The sequence below is a fragment of the Aristolochia californica genome, unplaced genomic scaffold (assembly GCF_029961685.1).
Source record: "Aristolochia californica isolate CCGP_79_NKW_82.1479 unplaced genomic scaffold, dmAriCali1.0.hap1 SCAF_9, whole genome shotgun sequence".
Taxonomy (NCBI): Eukaryota; Viridiplantae; Streptophyta; class Magnoliopsida; order Piperales; family Aristolochiaceae; genus Aristolochia; species Aristolochia californica.
Window position 1 is genome coordinate 6,124,492 of NW_027182290.1, and position 18,986 is coordinate 6,143,477.

The window sequence follows — 18,986 nt, forward strand, 5'->3', positions numbered from 1 at the left end:
AGAAGCGTGAAGCACAGGATTCTCTGGAGGGCATTCTCGAAATAAATGAAAGATTCACGCCTATTTAAGATTGGACCTATCGATGTACATTGCCGAACAAGGAGAAGAGGAGGAGGAGGAGGCAGCTGTGTACGGTACGATTGACCTTTTGGAACACCAAAAGCCACCTCTTATCCATTCGCCATTTGCCAGGTGTTCAACTCGATTCCAGATTCCTTCGAACCAACTCTAGATTCCGATTCTCTCCGATTTTTTTTTTTAAAACTATATTTATTTATTTATTGTGGATTTTTGCTAAAGCGTTACTCTCACGCCAAATCTATAAAACGGGTAGTTATGGATCTTTGTCTCATATGATGAAAATTTAGTGGTAAATTTGTAGTTTAATTCCGAGTATTTCGCCTTTAGTTTTGTCACCATCAATCACGGTAGAAGAATAGTGACTTATCGATAGAGGTAGCTAACAAATTGCAGGCAAATGGATTCAAGATCGTTAATTGAATCCACTTAGAAAATACATATTTTATTATTTTTTTATAACATATTTATCATAGCTTTTACCTAATTTTTAATAATAAATTTTAAATACCCTTTATGAAAGTTTTATTTATTATTCACCTTTTTTTGGACCTTTTTTAATTTTTATTTATTTTTAGATAAATAAATAAATAAAGTATAATAATATAATAATTAATAATTATTATTTTTTAATAATAATAATAATGAATAATTTTGTTATTTTATAAAAGACCAACCACCATTCATGGATGAGGAATGAGGATATTCGTTGCTAGGTCTTCGATCTTATCTCTATGCTGACATCAGCGCCAGCGAATCGCTCCGACGAATATTCATGCCCCCACCATCAAAGATTCGTCAAGTACGCGACGGCCCGACCTCGAACCCCCCCTCCTCTCTCGCGTTTCCGCTCCCCCTGTCTACAACTACTTCTCTCTCCTCTCTCTAGCTGTCTCTGTCCCTCTCTTCCTCCTCTCTATATAGTTTCTCTCTCTACAGCACCTTTGTTTCTTCCCCCTCAAGTTTATTCTTTCCTCCAGGATACTCTGTTAGATCCCTTATTCCTCCTTTACTCTTTCGGAACCGTCGATGCTCAATCCCTCCATTGCATTTCTCCTTTATTACTCCTCTTTCACATCGTCTTGCATCCCCGACCTGATCTGTAATTGCAGACTCAGAAGAACCTGATCGATGGAGGTCCCTCCGACTGACCGAAGATTTCGAGGTTACATAGACGCTCTTGAAGAAGAACAGCGGAAGATCCAGGTCTTTCAGCGAGAGCTTCCGCTATGTATGCAACTTGTTTCTCATGGTAAGTTTTTTTTTTTTGCCATCTCGTTAATCAAAGTATTCATGATTCTTGTAAGAGAAGAATATGACAGCAGTTCTTCTTTTTCAGATTATAATTGTTCCAATTTTTATTTTCAGTAACAGAGCGTTTCATGTGTAATAGAATACTGCAAGGGTTCGTCGCATCCTAACTGTTTCTTTTCCAAAAAAATTAGCTGCTGTTTTAGGTGGTGAACTTCTTGAAAAATTCTGGATTTTGGAGAAAAAACGACCGTGCAAAGTCTTCTCTCTTTTTTTTCTTCTTCTGATTGGCCCTGTTCTTTTCTTTAGCAACAGCTAGCAAAAATAACTTTGAAGATTTTTCGGTTGATAATCCTTTTTGTTTTTTTCTAAAAATCATGAATTTCATGTTGCAGCAATTGAGACCTGTAAACAGCAAATGGCAACGGAGATTTTATTCCCCGGGCGATCCGACGGTGAGGCGACGTCGAGTGAGAGTCCAGTCCTGGAATTTATTCCGATAAAGCGCAGCTCCTCGTCGGAGGGCGACAAGAGCACCGAGAAGGACGAGAGAACCCCGAAGAAACCCGACTGGCTTAGATCCGTTCAGCTTTGGACTCAAGATACTGACCCGCCTCCTAAAGAGGTCTGATTACTAGAAGATGAATATCTCTCTCCGCGTTAATTTAGGTCAAAGACCTCGTTAAGATAAAAACGCGGCTGCTCGAAGTAGCAGCTTTTTTTCTGTGTGTGTCGGTTTCGACTAAATCGGGAGAAATTTGCAGGAAAGACGATCACTTGTGGAGCCCAAAAAGGCTGGAGGGGCCTTCCACCCTTTCAACCGAGAAGATAAAAGGACAGCAGCATCCGCACCTGGGCCTGCAGCAGCGGCCAGTTCGACTGCTGAGACAGGATCAGGACGAGATGAGAAAGAAGGGCAGTCGACGAACCGGAAGGCCAGAAGGTGCTGGTCGCCGGAACTGCACCGTAGGTTTCTTCATGCCCTTCATCAACTCGGTGGCTGCCACGGTGAGTAAACTTCTTCTTTCCTATAGAATTAACGCTCGAATACTCATCACTTTTTTTGTTCTTCCATTAACGTGAGAACATACCCGGTCTTTGCAGCGGCAACTCCCAAACAGATTAGAGATTTGATGAAAGTGGATGGTCTTACAAATGACGAAGTGAAAAGCCATCTACAGGTAAGAAGAAGATTATTCTCTCTTCATTTGCTTTCGCGACTCGTCTATTGGTTCTGAATAATAAAGGGAATGGGAAAGGACTAGCAAATGTCCCTTGTTCGCCTACCTGCACTTTGAATCGTTCTATTTGTTGAAGGAATCATTTCTTGCGCCTGTGAATCTGTATCTTTCTTTCTGCGATTTGGTTTTGTTTCTATACGCTCGAATCTCGATCCTTCCGAAGCTGCCTCAGTCCAGAGTCCTTTCGCCTTTTTCCTTAAGAGGATAGGAAAAGATTACTCGCGATGTCTTTGGAAGGTCTGGTTCTTTTTTGGTTCTCTAGCCTCGTCTTTCGCCTCATCTTCTTTCCCTTTTTATTTTTGGTCTGAAAGACATTCACATTCTAGTGGTGGTATCGATGGAGAGGTATCAATGTCAAAACTAGTTGCCGAACATTAGATGGTCCCTCCTGCAACACTGGGTTGGACGGTGGCCGTGGTAGACGCCTCCACTGTCATAAAAGTTGGTGGCAATGGAGCCCACTGTAAGTTTTGCGAATCTTTAGGGAAAAAAGCCATCTTTGCGTAGTCTTTTGCCATCTAACAACTCGAGTCTAGTTTGGATGAAATAGAGAAGTTGTTAAAAGTAGTAGTCACCGGCATCTTTACAACTAAGAACGATCTGTAAAGTTTCATTACCTGAGTTGAGAAACTTTTCTGTAAATAGTCCATAGTTTGTAGTTTCTGAAAATGAAGAAGCTTATGGCAACAGCTTGTGTAGTTTCTGTTAATCAACTTCAACTAGTCGCTTTCTCTATTTAGTCACAAGTCGCTCGATTACGTTTAGTTTATTTTCAAGGATGACAAATCTTACGGAATAGTTGCAGACAAAAAAATTAATTACTTTTATGCATTTTCATCGTTGACGGCGTAATCCTTTTCTTTAACTTCAATTTATCTCTTTGTTTCAGAAATACAGATTGCATACTAGACGGCCCTGTCCATCAGGTCAAGCCACCAATCCTCCGCCACCCCAGTTCGTGGTGGTAGGGGGAATCTGGGTCCCTCCACCTGAATACACTACCGCAGTTGCAGCCGGGGGCCAACCATCGGATGGAACAAGTCGCCCAGCTAGCGAAATCTACGCACCCGTGGCTACACTCCCGCAATCACCGAATTCCCAGCAAAAACAGAAGAAACCGCATCAGTCCCCGTCGGGGCCACTCAATTCGGAAGGGAGGGGCAGCAGAGAGCTTCAGAGCGTCGGGGATGACAGTGCCCAATCACATTCTCCGGCTACCTCTTCCTCGTCCCGTACCACCACCACCTCCCCTGCATACTGAATGGCTGGAGTGGGAGAGCTACAGAGTAACTTTTTTCTGTTGAGTGCATGACTTGTTTTCGCGCTTACCGTCGATACATAGGGAAGGTACAGTTTTTTTTCTTCCTTTCTTAGACTTGTGAAAAGGAGATGTAAGATTTGAATGCTTACTGTATGGTAGAGTTAACTCACAGAAGAATAAAATAGTTGTTTGGGGACGATGGAATTCTAGAATGAGTTTCTGCAGGCATTCCCATGGAAATTCGAATCGGGGCCCTGCTAATGTGATCATTCGGTCGAAAAATCTTTTTTGATCAGTTCTGATCACTAGTTCAACTGATATTGATATCAGCATAGATCATAAATCTTCCTGTTGGAATGGCTGGGAGCCCTTGCTGCCAAAGAGAAAGATAAAGAGGAAATCGACTGTGGATGTATTAGTTTGTTTTTCCTTTCCTTACAGCTTCAAATCTTATCGAACTTGGTTCAATTAGTATAACGTTATTTTTAAGCAGGATTTAGAGTAAGATCTCATAGTCGTGGGTAAATCTCATTAACGAGGCGGCAATGAAAGAAGCTGACTGGTAGGAAAGCTGGAGCCTTTACATATCTAGGAGTAATGGACATGTTTCAAGAACTCGTTTTTGCTTCTTTTTTTCTTCAAATCGAAACTCACAAATTATTAGGAATGCTTTGGAAAGCTTGTAGCAATATGTTTTCTATAGTGTGGGGTGCTAGTTTGCTTACGTAGAACTTGAGCAAATAGTAAAAAACTATTTTTTTTCATGGAAAATGACCCTATGCACTTATGCAAAAGTTGACCAAATTGAAGCCTAAAAATCTCCAAAAAGTAATTAAAATTAACGATTTCAGCCGCTATCACTGTGGCTAACCACTAACAAATTTTGGAGACCTAAAGTGGCTGAATTGAAGTTTTGAACTTTCGATCACAATATTTATTAGTTGTGTCATTTGAATGGTCTCCATTAAGTGCATATTTCATTTCTTCTGTTGGATGGTTAGATAGTTTCCAACAATTCCTTTTTTCTCTCCTATCGAATTGGACGATGTCTATATGGTTGAATTGCTTTAATTTTTTTTTTCTTTTGGCCTTCAATGGTGAAAAAAACCTCACTCGACTTGAGGGAGCTATCTCAATCTCTATTAGCTGGAATTATATAAAAGAGGTTCTAACTCCCCTTTAAGTCACATATATGCTCAAATACACAATTACAATAATCTCCCCTGAGATTTGGCTAGATTCTAGTTCTAGAAAGACTTTCTATCTAGATTCTACGGTTCTAGATGAACATATCAAAATAAAGAGTAAAATTACAAGAAAAAAAAAACTTACACCATCTTGATCATGGAGATACAACCTTCTCCTTTGAGTTGTCTAACCCTCTAACTTTGATGCATAGATTGAAGAAGTGGAGCTTGTCTAAGTGTATGCAAGGAGAAAACTTAGAGATGATTTGAAAGAATTACAAAGTGAAGATTTCTCTATCTAAAAAGTGGACTTTGGAAGAATTTCAAGAATGAAAGCTTTCAATTGTGTAGGTATACCAATAAATGCTCACTTATTCTCTAAGACACGTTTGGTGTGGTATTTATAAGTTTCCCAAGCCAAACTAGCTATTATTTGCCCATTTTCAAAAAGTTGTCATAACATTGATCGATCGATCTAAAAGAATGATTGATCAATCATGTGTAAAGATTGTAGTTTTTTCCTTTAGAAAAGGCTTATTGATTGAAGGATTGATTGATCAATATTTTTCCATTGGGTTTGACACATTAAGGTGTTGGATCAATGTAAATGATCGATCAATCAGTTTTTCTATTGGTTGAGTAATGCAAATATGATTGATCAATGGTGAGCCTTTGATCATGCTTTATGTCCCTTGTTGGTAAACTTCTATATGATCAATCATTCTGAAAGATTGATCGATCATGCTTTATAATTTTTCATTGCCTAGACATGATTGATCGATAAGTCCATAGGGAATGATCAATAATGCTTTATAATACATTATGGCCAAGTTTGGATTGATCAATCATGTTTTATATTTTTAGCCAATGCATGTTTTGGTTGATCGATTATTCACCAGTTTGCTAAATGTAATTTCAAAGCACGATTAGCTTCAGTTCTAAGCGATTCTAACATGTTTAAAACTTAGATATGCATCAGTAAAATATGTTATGAATTAAAATCATCCTAATGCTCCAAAAACTTCAATTGTACATTAAGTTTGAAGATGTTGGGGCTACTCTCTTACATACACAGAGTTTTTGAAATTTTCTAGACTTCTTAAACTCTTGTATTCAATTCTTTGCGTCTTGTTTGCCAACCTCGAATAGTTGTGTAGTAACCAGAGGTGGATTTTCTGTTATCCAGGAACCCAGCCTAGCCAGCATCAACAATGCCTTCAATTTTTATATGACCATGACATTTATATAGCAACCCTTGACCTGAACTTTTCTTGTGGTACTGAAGGATTCTTTGGCCCAAATACTATTTGTTGTAGTTGATGCATTTATTGGCTGATAAAAATGACTGAATAGGAAATATTTGGTCTTGTGACTATGAGATAGATTAGCTTCCCAACTAAGCATTGAAACCGATTAACATAAACATCACTACTAGTTCCTACACACAACTTAACATTAGGTTCCAAAGGTGTATCCATAGGTTTGCATCCAAGCATCCGGGTCTCCTTCAACAAATCAAGTACGTACATCCGTTGTGATAGGACTATACCATGTTTGGATTGAAGAACTTCAAGCCCAAGGAAGTACTTCAGAAGCCCGAGGTCATTGGCTTGGAACTTTATTAAGGTCATGGTTTACCTGCTGAATGCCACAAAGGACATTGTCTGTAATAATAATATCATCCACATATACCGCCATAAGAATGTTGCCCTTAGTGCAATTTTTGGTAAACATTGAGTGATCACTTTCACACCTCTTGAACCCAAGTTTTGTAACCATAGTGGTAAATTTATCAAACCAAGCCCTCAAATACTGTTTCAACCCATATTTCTTTATTCAACCAACATACTTTCTATCCCTCAACCACATAACTAGGTGGTTGACACATGTAGACTTCCTTAGAGAGTATACAATTCAGGAAAAAGTATTGAAAATTCTTTTCACTACTACTAAGTGAGATTCTCTTGGATCGGATTGAGATCTAGCACATAGGCATACCGAAAACATAAAATTTGGTCTACTAGCTGATAAGTAAAGTAGGGAGCCAACCATAATTCTATAAAGTTTTTGGTCTATGGACCTACCTGAGTTGTCCGAGTTAAGTTTCAAGGACGAACTCACGGGTATGCATGATTTTCAATATTGAATCTCTTATGAAATTCTCTAGTAAACTTGGACTAATTTAGGAAAATTTCATTTTCATTTTGCATAACTTGAAGTCTAAGGAAGAATTTGAACTCACCCATTAAACTCATTTCAAATTAATTCTTCATCACAGAAGCAAATTCTTAACATAGTGAGGGGTTTGTAGAATAAAAAATGATAGCTTCCATATAAATTTGGACAATGATGAAGTTTTGATAATGATTTTTGGTAAAAAGAGTCTTATCAATGCTACCTCTCTTATATCAAAATTTCTGCAAAAAAAATTGCTAGCTCTTTCATACCATGCTCAGGGAGCATACTTTAACCCACATAATGCTTTTTGGAATTTGTATACATGGTCAAACTTACTCATGTCTTCTAACCCTTCAAGGTTGTTCAATATAAACTTCATCTAGATTGTACTCATTTAGAAATGCACTCTTGACATCCTTTTAGTATTGACTCCCACATTTTTTTTGATAATAACAAAACTTAATTGAACTAATAACTTGCAAATCTAAAGTATTTCATATACTTCACCTTCAAGAGCATCTCAAGGTCTAAAACGTCAAAACCAAATTCAAGACCTCAAACACAATTGTATAACATCTCTTGGAGAAGCACCCACAAGAAAGAAGACAACGAGAAGACTCGAGTTCAAGCATTATAGACAAACATTTAAACTCAATCAATTTTTTTAAGAGAGTATTCTAACTCTCATTCCTTAAGTACTTGTGAAATCAGAGCTTTAGGTTAGAAATTGCATGCAGACATGTTTAGGATCATCATACACATCACTTAAAAACATGTTAATGCACTTAGAGAGAAATTTTCATGCTTTAAAAGTCTACACTTTTAACTAACATTGAAAGGATCGATAAACCATTGGTAATGGTCGATCATCTAGAATTGTGTAGGCCAAAATTATAAAGCATGATCGATCAACCTTAATCGATTGATCGATCATCCAGGACATGACCATTTCATGCCATAATGCATGATTGATCATCCCATTTGGATTGATCGATCATCCAGGACATGACCATTTCATGCCATAATGCATGATTGATCATCCCACTTGGATTGATTGATCATAGCTGTCCTAGCAAGCAAACTTTTCATGGAATGAACGATCATCCCTCCAGATAGATTGTTCAGTTAGAAGCTTGCCAGTAAGGCACTTCAAGCCTGATCGATCAAATGAAAATACACTGATCGATCATACTTGTATTGAATAGCCAAAGGGAATCTCGATTCATCGATCAACCACTGGCATTGATCGATCAACTTGATTTTCTGGGACTAATGGTAACATATTGATTGATTAGTCCATCGATCAATAAGTCACTGTCTGACAGAAAAATAGCCATTAAGATTGATGGATCAAATCATTTACCAATGATCGATCAATCAAAGTATTGATTTTTGTAAACAGGAAAATAACTGCTAGTTTGAGTTAGGGAAGCTATAAATACCCCCACCAAACCATGAGTAAAGGGATGAATGAGCATTTATTGGCATATCCTTAAGCCACAAACCTTTATCTTGCAAAATCCTATCAAAAGAGATTTAGAGAGAAAGAGAGAGAGAGCCTTACTCTCGAAAAACCTTCTAACTCTTTTAATCATCATTGTATACATCATAGTACAAGCTTCTTGATCTATTCACAACGTGCTATAAAGGAGGAGACAACTTGAATCTCTCAAGGAGAAACATCTCTCCAAGTAAGGGTGCAATTTTTGTTGGAATGGGCATGTCTTTAATATGCAAGTTGCGCCTTCGCTAACAGGTTGATCTTTTGGCGCAATGGTTAGTAACATGGTATCAGAGCAGGTTGGTCTCGAGTTCGAGTCCCGCTCCCCCTGTTTGTTTCGACCCCGCATAGGTGGGACTTTGTCTTTGGCCGTCCCCGTATAGGTGGGATTGTGCATTTGCATTTGTACACGGGTGTTCCCCGTGCGGGAGAGTGTTGAAATGAGGCTATCTTTAATATGCAAGTTGCGCCTTTGCGAATAGGTCAATCTTTTGGCGCAATGGTTAGTAACAATTTTTCTCTTTCTTTTTATGAAATTGTGAAATGTTCATCTACAACCTGTTAATCAAAATAAAAAGGCATCGCTAGAGCTAGAATCTAGTAACAATCTCTTGGGGAGATTGCCTTGTGTAAAAACGTGTATTGAGCTACACGTGTCCAAACAAAGTCAGAATCTCTTTTATAATTTTCAAGCTATTAGAATGTAATAGTGAAATTTTCCTAAGCACGTGTTATTGGGCGGTAACTACCATTAGGGGAACATCGATAACAAAAAAATCTATTTGTCCCTGTGGTGTGTGCATGTTATTCTTTCATTTAAATTACTTTTATGCATGTCTATTCAATCACACACACAAGTTATTTTTAATTTGAATATCTCAATTCACCCACCTCTTGAGAAGCCACCTGGACCAACAAATGTACACATTTAGGAATGCACTCTTATCATCCTTTTAGTACAATTTGAATTTTATGTGACAATCATAGGCTAATAGTATTCTTATTGCCTCTAGTCTTGCCACAAGTACATAGTTTTCCTCAAAACTCAATATTTTCTTCTTGGTTGTAACCTTTGGCAACTAATCTATCTTTCTCACTATTTACTTTTCCACATTAGCTTTGTTCCTAAATACAAAATTTTTACCTATTACATCAAAATTTGTCTATTTCAAATGAATTTAGCTCTTCTTGCATTGCCATGATCCAAAAATCATCTTTTTCAGTTTCGACAAAGCTGGGTAAGCATCATCTTTGTGTTCTAGGAAATCTACCCATGTCAACTTGGAATAGTCATCTATGTTGAATTTATGAAAAAGAGAAATACTTCATTGACTTATTGTAATCAAAGTACATGAACCTCTATTTATAATAGAGGAAGGTAGTAGAGTCCAATTACAATTAAACTACCTTTGTCCCAATTACACCCAAACTCTAACACTTAAAGATAAGTCCTAGTATAATTAAATAACCCAATATAAATAGAAGACTAACATGACTAAAAACACCTTTAAACTAAAACTCTTATGTGAGACCTCCTTCCATAATAGTTGTGGTTCTGTAAGACTTCTTCTTGTGTAAGACTCATAATGTCACCTCACGTGATCATGGTGGGTCCATGTTTTATGGGTTTGGGCTATCTTCCAACACACTTGGATATGTGGGTCTTCCTTGGTCGTGTGGGTTTGGGCCCATCTTCCAACACTGCCCCTCAAGCTGGGGGTGAGAGAACATCATGAACTCCCAACTTGCTGCAAAAGAGATATAGGATCTTCTCATATAAAATAGTAGTCCTCCATATCTTCCAACACTCCCCTTCACGCTGGTGCTCTCTTCCATGAGGCCCAACTGGCATAAGATACGTGAGAGTAAAATCATTCCAAGTTGTATGACATCGCTCCATACTATAGTCATAACCCATGTTGGATGTAGGGCACACTCCTATTATTTTGAGGTAGTGGCACTCCTATCTTTCGCAGGTAGTGGGTCTATACGTAGTGCTCAGGAGAATAGTAAAAACTCTTCCATCACCGTGTCCTTCCACAAGACAACGACTCTCAAGTGGTAGAAGTAATAAATTCCAATTAAGGGGGGTAACATATATGTAGTAATAAACTCTTCTATCACGATGTCCCAACTTGGGCACCGACTCTCACATGTAGAAAAGGGTGATAAATGCATGTCATTCACAAGATAGCGATAAAAGACCCACGGTATATATATATAAGTATGGACTTAAACTTCCAACCAAGGCAACATGCCAAAAGGTTGACCCAAAGATGTATGTGAAAGTCAAATAAAGGATGGTAGGAGGAAGGTTGTCAAATAACCAATAGGTAATGGGTAAAGAGGAAGTTAGGATGTTGAGGCCACTTCTTCTTCAATAATAATGTCTCATCCAAAGAGACACAATAGTTGCAGTTGAAATGGGCCCGAGCCCATATAACATGAACCAAAATAATAAAAATATTTATAAAATGACCCATGAAATAATCCGATGCGAATATCTGCACCAAATAATATGCTGACCAAGGAATATGTTGCAAATACCTCAAAATAATAATCCAGTCGGAGAAATAGAGTCGATTTGAGTAGAGTCAGGTATCACCAATAATTACCACAATTATTATTGTGAGTCAAAATTCTTGATCTACAATTTTCTTTGCTGCAAATTTTTTTTCTTAGATGCGAAAGCTTCTTCTTTTGTGCTCCCCCTTTCTTGAATATTTTGGTCGCATAAAACTTACCACAACATATGGAATAAAATACCTCTTTCTTGTACTTCTTGTAATTCTCCCCCTCAAGATGAGGTAATGGCAGTGTTTCCAGCTTGAACCAAATAAAATAGATGTAGTAACATGAAAAGGGTAAGTGAGATATTTTCTTGATATAGTTGATCAATAACAGAAACTCAAAAACTGATGCAAAACAATTGGCTTAAATTCGGATTTTTCAATGCAATTGGATACCAATATGACCTTTGATTCTTCCAATGAAAATATATCGTTAAATACAGATCAGATTGACATGAAAATTTCTCCTTCGGAAACTAAACTTAAATATATTTCATTCAAGTATAATATCTCTTCATAAAATATACTTCTATTGAGATATATAATCTGATAGATTTTTGTCTTTGCCGAACTAAGTACTCTTTCCCTTTTTTCCAACATGACCATTGACTCTTCCAAGATCAATATCTCCATATAAAAAACTCAAATCAATAATTGGTTGAATAGGTAAGAAAATAGACTTGTATATATTTCTTTTGATATATAATTCTCCATATAAAGTTGTTACAATGTGGGACCCACCATGGTGCACGAGCTGGTGGGACCCACCATGAGGACGTAGGATGCCAAGAAGAGTCCTCACTCAAGCTAGCACGAGTTAAGAAGATAAGAAGCACAAACTAAAATAAGTTATAAGACTTGAAGATCAAGTGGGACCCACAAAGATACCACGAACTAGAATATCATGTGGGACCCACAAGGATAAGGTCACGAGCTGGCCTCCTATCTTATGTCCACGTTATTGAAGAAGAGTTATAGTTCAACTTATATTAGAACTCTATTAGATTATGTTATCCTTTCATGATAAACTTATCTTAGAGAGTTAGAGTTGGAATGTAATTAGGAGATTTAAAGGTTAATGGTATAAGGACTCTATCACTTACTCTACTATAAATAGAGATGTTGTAATTCATAAATAATCAAGTTCTACAATTTTTTCTTGAGTAAATCTCTCTCTCTTTTCTTAGCACACACCTTGTTCCTCTTCTCTTCTTCTCTCTACCCGAGAGCCTTCTTCCCCTTTTCTTCTTTTTCTTTCTTTCTTCCTTTGATCAGAATATTGGAAAAGGTGTCCTAAATTAAACATGGTATAAAAACATTAAATTTAAGATCCCTACATCAAAAGGAATGTTCTAAGAAGATATGATCAACACCACTCATTGAAGGTTGGTTTTTATGCTCTAAGGATGGTTTTCCCATGCCAACTCAGACCGGGTCCATTTAGTGCGTCAACTCGGGTCAAAGCAAAAATAAAAAATAAAAAAAAGTACTAGACCCGACCGATTCTCTTTTGCATGTTATTCTAACCTTGTTTGTAGATTTTCAATCATGCCGCATGATCAAGAGATTTCATCATCCGGTGTTCTAACTCTACCATTGCAAGCATTAGTGGGGGAGATGAGATGGATGATGAGGGAGGAGTTAAAAGATATACCTGGGAGGTTGGATAGGGCATAAAAGGGAGCACAACGGGTGCAACAATCACTTATTCCGAATATCCCAAGGAGGAGCAAGTTGACCCCAAATGAAGTTGAGGATATGGGCGAATTTGATGATTTCGAGGAGTATGATAGGATGTCAATGGCCAGCCATAGGAGATATGACCGGAATTGAGAAGCTAGGAACCGGGTAGATCACAACTTGGGAAGTATCAAAATGAAAATTCCTGCGTTTCAAGGCAGAAGTGATCCTGGCGCATACCTCGAGTGGGAAAATAAAATGGAGTTGGTTTTTGATTGTCACGACTACTCCGAATTCAAGAAGGTCAAACTCGCTACAATTGAATTTACTGATTATGCTATTGTGTGGTGGGACCAGTTGTGCACCAGTAGGAGGCAAAATGGAGAACGTCCTATTGAAAACTCGGATGAGATGAAGAAAGTGATGAGACGACGATATGTGCTAAGTCATTACTACTGGGATTGATACATCAAGCTGCAAGGTCTCTATCAAGGTAACTGAAGCGTTTATGATTATTATAAAGAGATGGAGATGGCTATGATTAGAACCAATGTGAAGGAGGATCAAGAGGCGACAATGGCCAGATTTTTGAATGGTTTAAACCGAGAGATTGCTAATGCAATCGATATATACCATTATGTGGATTTGGAAGATTTGGTGCATATGGCAATCACAGTTGAGAGGCGACTCAAGAAGGGTGGTACACGGCCAAGACCAAAGCATTCGAGTGCAGCACCTTGGAGATCAAACTACCCAAAGAACGAAGAAAATCCGTCCACCTTCAAGGGCAAACTAGAGCCCAAAACAACCACCTCTACCACGACTTCTCAAGGTAAATCAGTTCCTCGTTTGATTCATTCTAGCGAAAATAAATGTCCCAAATGTCAGGGGAGAGGATACATAGCTAGCCAATGTCCAAACAAGAGAGTTATGGTGATCCGAGAAAATGGTGAAATTGATTCTGAAGACGAAGCTGATTACCTGTCACCATTGGAGGACGCCCCCATCGGAAATGAGAAGTTTGGGACAGATAATTGTGTGACGGTTGGACTAGTCGCACAGGGTTCCTTAAGTTTGCCAGCTAAAGAAGATGAAACAGAAGTACAACGGGAGAATATCTTTCACACTCACTGCCACGAGAAAGAAGAGGTATGTAGTGTTATTATCGATGGCGGTAGTTGCACTAATGTTGCTAGTACTTCTATGATTGAAAAGATAGGGTTCACAACTCTTAAGCACCCTCGTCCATACAAGTTGCAATGGTTGAATGATAGTGGTGAAGTAAGGGTTATGAAGCAGGTTGTGGTACCATTTTGAATAGGTAAAATATAAGGATGAGGTATTGTGTGATGTGGTAGCCATGCAAGTTGGACATCTCCTCTTAGGGAGACCGTGGCAATTTGACAAATGTGTTCAACATGACAGCTTCACCAACATGTATTCATTCGTGCACAATCAGTGGACAATCACTCTAGTTATGATGACACCAAAACAAGTATACGAGGATGAAGTCAGGCTGCAGCAATTGAGTAAGGTCAACCCCGGTGAGGATTTGAGGACAAATCCTTCTCAAGAGGGGGGGAATGACGCGAACAAAGGTTGGTTTTACTCTGTTATATTGTGGGACCCACCTTGGAGTCACAAGCTAGTGGGACCCACCAACATAGGTTGGTTTTACTTTGTTATATTGTGGGACCCACCATGAGATTTCGTAGGACCCACAAGGATAGCCACGAGTTGGCAATCTATCATAGAAGGGCAGGTTGTTAAAAAATCTTGTGGGATCCACAAGGATATGCACGAGTTGGCAACATATCTAGGAAGATCTCATTTGTATTATATTAGGATTCTATTTACATCAAGTTACCATAAGTAGTTTTTTTAACTGAATGTAATTAGGGAAAGGGTTTATTCTATCTAGATTCTACCACGTCCTCCATTATAAATAGAGGACTTGTACATGGATTTGAAGACCTTTGATCATTATTGAAATTGAGATTTATCCTTCTTGAGTTCTTGAGGAACTTTTTTGAACTTATCAAGGTTTTCCTGTGGCGTTCAAATCGACTTATCAAACGGATTTCCATCTCCGTTTGTGGCGTCTTCACTATACCAAGGTTCTTGTTTTGCTAAGCAACGAGTTGCGGTTTCCATCCAAGCTTGAAAGGTCTTGGGGACGATTACCAGATTTGGTATCAGGTTTCGTCACGGGTTGGCGTGGTTCGTATCAAAAGGCTCCTTGTGAAGGAAGATAAAAAAGAGTGAGATAAGTTCTTTCATTATTATTTTTTTATTACTTCATGTAACTGGTTTCTAGATTTATAAGATGATTTAAAGATGAGTATGTGAATGTTTTTCATCTTATGAGATTGTGGATATGAATGCCTCTCGATCTAGAAGAAGCTATCAAAGCAGTTTTGTCGATTTGGAATTTTTGTTAACCAAGACCAGTCCATTATCAAATTGTTGAATTTTTTTTTTGTGGGAACATGATTTCCCTAATATATAAGATTCATATTGAGTCTATTATGAGTGGTTATTCACTCAGAAACAATCAGAATAATGATTGTTTAGCGTCAATGCTAAATTTCTCCATGCACCAAGTTGTTTGAAGAACACTACTTGGATATTTTGATTAGAATTTTTTGGAGAATTATTTTCATTGAAGTGCCTATTATGGCTAAAGAAAATATGATTAGCAAAGGTGGTACACTTAGAATTACCACAATACCATTACGAAGGGTATCAAATTTTATGAGTTGGTCCACATCGGTTAAGAGGTTTCTTATAAGAAAGGACCTACTTGGTCATCTCACAACCCATGGACCACCTATTGATCAAGAAGATATTTTTTATAAAAAATAGTTAAAAATAATACCATTGTGATCAGTTGGCTAATCAAAAGCATGGAAAAATTGTGAAAGAATGCACTCATTGTGGGAGATATGGCCACACTATCGATACATGCTATTACAAGGAAAGGAGTTACTATAGAAAAAATGGTCACTATGGAGAAATATGTTATAATGCCAATGACAACTTAGACTTGACAAAGATAATCAAGCCTTGGTAGGTGATACAAAGGAGGATCAACCCACAAATTCAACTGAAAAGAAAAAAAGTTACTGATGAAGAATATGAGTTGTTTCAGAAAATGATGGGTTCTTATCCAAGTTCCTCATTAAATACAGCTCCCACCACTGCTTCAGTTATGTTAACTGCCTCATCTTCATCCTCGATAATTGACTTAGGAGCCTTCGATTATCTTTTAGGTAACAGACATTTATTACATTCTGTATCTCCGTGTCTTTCACATAAGTTTGTTACCATAGCTGACGGTTCTCAAACCAAGGTTCAAGGGAAAGGATCCACTTCCTTTCACTTATATCCTATTTGTTCCTACCTTCTCTTTGAATATGTTATCTATTTGTCAGCTGACAAAGTATTTTAATTACTCTATCACCTTCTCACCCACTTCGTGTGTATTTCAGGATCTTATAACGAAGCAAGTGATTGGTGGAGGTTGAGTACAAGGGGGGGGGGGGGGGGGGGGGGGGGGGAGAGGGGCGCATATGACCTTGATGTGCCAAAAATAAATATTGTTTCCACCAGTGAAAATGAGACAAGGCTATGGCACAACCGGTTGGGACATCCATCTTCAAAATCTCTTCATTATATGTTTCATACTCTTAAAGTCAGGTCCGAGTTTAATTGTGAAGTTTGTCTACTGAGTAAACATCAAAGGAGTACATACTCACCTCGTCCAAAAGTCAAAAGTATTACTCTATTTTCATTAATTCATACCGATGTATGGGGACCCTTGAGCGTCTCAAATATATCTCAAGTCAGGTGTTTTATTACATTTATTTATGACTTTACTCGAACCACTTGGTTGATTCTATTTAAGGACCGTTTTGAGATATCATTGATTTTTAAGTCTTTTCATGCTATGGTACTCACTCAGTTTAGTCAGAACATAAAAATATTTTGGTCTGATAATACCAAAGAATACATTTCCAAATAACTTGACTCTTTTTGTCGAGAAAATGGCATTATCCATCAAACATCATGTGCCTACACTCCTCAACAAAATGGTATAGCCAAAACAAAAAATCATCATATTCGTGAGGTTGCTCGAGGTTTATTATATGCCATGAAAGTTCCATACTTTTATTGGCCTCATGTAGTCCTTACCGCATGTTTTCTTATAAATCGTCTACCATCTTCCATTCTTGGTAATAAATCTCCTTACTCTATATTTTTACCAAATGATGATCCGTTTTTATTGTCCTTGAAAATCTTCGGGTGTCAATGTTTTGTCCATATCTCTCCCCCAAAACACAGTAAACTTGATCCTAAATCTATCAAGTGTATCTTTCTAGGATACTCTTGTACATGAAAGGGCTATGTTTGTTATAATCCCACTCTTCAACGTTTACTTGTGTCCAGGGATGTCACATTTTTTTGCAAACTCTCTATACTATTCTGTCAAAGCTCCTTCAGGTTTATTTTTAGTACCGGGGTGTCCTCGACCGGTTGTGCCCCGTGCTACAGAAACTTCTCAGCCCCCAGAAAAATTGGTTGACACCACACTTGCTGAGTTTATGGATCCCACCAAGGTAAGTCCATCTTCTCTAGTTGTTTTTGGTCCACAATATGAAACTCGCCCTATCGCACAAAGAAAAGAACCCAAATCATGCACCATACCCTCTACATCTCATACCATATCAAATTTTGTGTCTCATCATCGTCTGTCCCCTGCATGTTGTCAATTTCTCTCTGATATTTCTTCCATATTTGTACCAATCCGGAGGCTCTCAAACATCCAGGGTGGAAGGCAACAATGTATGAAGAAATGTAGGCACTTTATGAAAATCAGACATGGGCTCTAGTCCCACTTTCATCAGATAAGAAACTCGTCGATTGCAAATGAGTGTTTACTGTGAAACACAATCCAGATGGGTCTGTGGTTCGACTGAAGGTTCACCTTGTGGCTAAGGGCTATACATAATGTTATGGAATTGATTATGAGGAAACCTTCTCTCTAGTGGCAAAAATGAACTCGGTACATGTTTTATTATCTCTGGCAGCTAACTCTTCCTGGAAGGTATATCAACTTGATGTGAAAAATGCATTTATGATTGTGGACATCAAAGAAGAAATTTATATGCAACAATCACCTGGGTTTTTGGTTGAGGGGGAGTCAGTATGTCGACTAAAAAAATCTTTGTATGGTCTAAAACAGTCCCCTCGTGCATGGTTTGAGAAATTTAGTCAAACCCTCATACCGGTAGGATTTTATAGATGCTTTGAAGATCACTCAGTTTTTATTAAAAACACACTTAAAGGCATGGTAATTCTAGCATTATATGTTGAAGATATCATTTTAACTAGTAGTGATTCCGAGGGCATCCATGAAACAAAACAAAAAATATGTGCTGAATTGTAGGCAAATGATCTTGGACTACTCAAATATTTTTTGGGTATTGAAGTATTACAATCCAGACATGGGATTGTGCTATCCCAAAAGAAGTATGCCCTTGATCTACTGGAGGGGACAAGAATGTTGGGTTGCAAACCAGCAGACACTCCTATGGACTCAGATACAAAATTATGTGCCGGTGCTAGTGAAGATGTAGATATCGGGAAATATTAGAGACTAGTGGGAGGACTTATTTACTTGTGTGTAACAAGGCCAAATATATCCTATGCAGTAAGTGTGGTGACTCAATACATGCACAAAGCACAACTTAGTCATTGGCAAGCACTTGAAAGGATATTACGATATCTGCAAAGAGCTCCAGGAAGAGGGCTTCTCTATAAAAATCATGGTCACTTCAACATCGAAGGATTCTTAGATGTAGACTGGGCTGGATCCTAGGATGATAGAAAATCTACTTTGGGATTTTGTACAATGGTTGGAGGGAATTTGGTTACATGGAGAAACAAGAAACAAAATGTAGTAGCGCTGCCTAGTGCAAAAGGAGAATACAGGAGCCATGGAACACAGTCTTAGTGAACTCCTACGGATAAGATCTT

The 18,986-nt window shown here is 38.0% G+C and overlaps 1 protein-coding gene across 1 annotated transcript; it reads left to right on the forward strand.

Moving 5' to 3' along the window:
* Nucleotides 1-1,031: 1,031 nt before the first annotated feature.
* LOC137941824 (transcription factor NIGT1) lies at nt 1,032-4,074 on the forward strand. The gene is made up of 5 exons (XM_068787414.1): nt 1,032-1,330; nt 1,725-1,954; nt 2,094-2,337; nt 2,434-2,510; nt 3,460-4,074. The coding sequence occupies exons 1-5, from the start codon at nt 1,210-1,212 to the stop codon at nt 3,829-3,831; spliced, it is 1,044 nt and encodes a 347-aa protein (XP_068643515.1). The 5' UTR covers nt 1,032-1,209; the 3' UTR covers nt 3,832-4,074.
* The last annotated feature ends 14,912 nt before the right edge of the window (nt 4,075-18,986 follow it).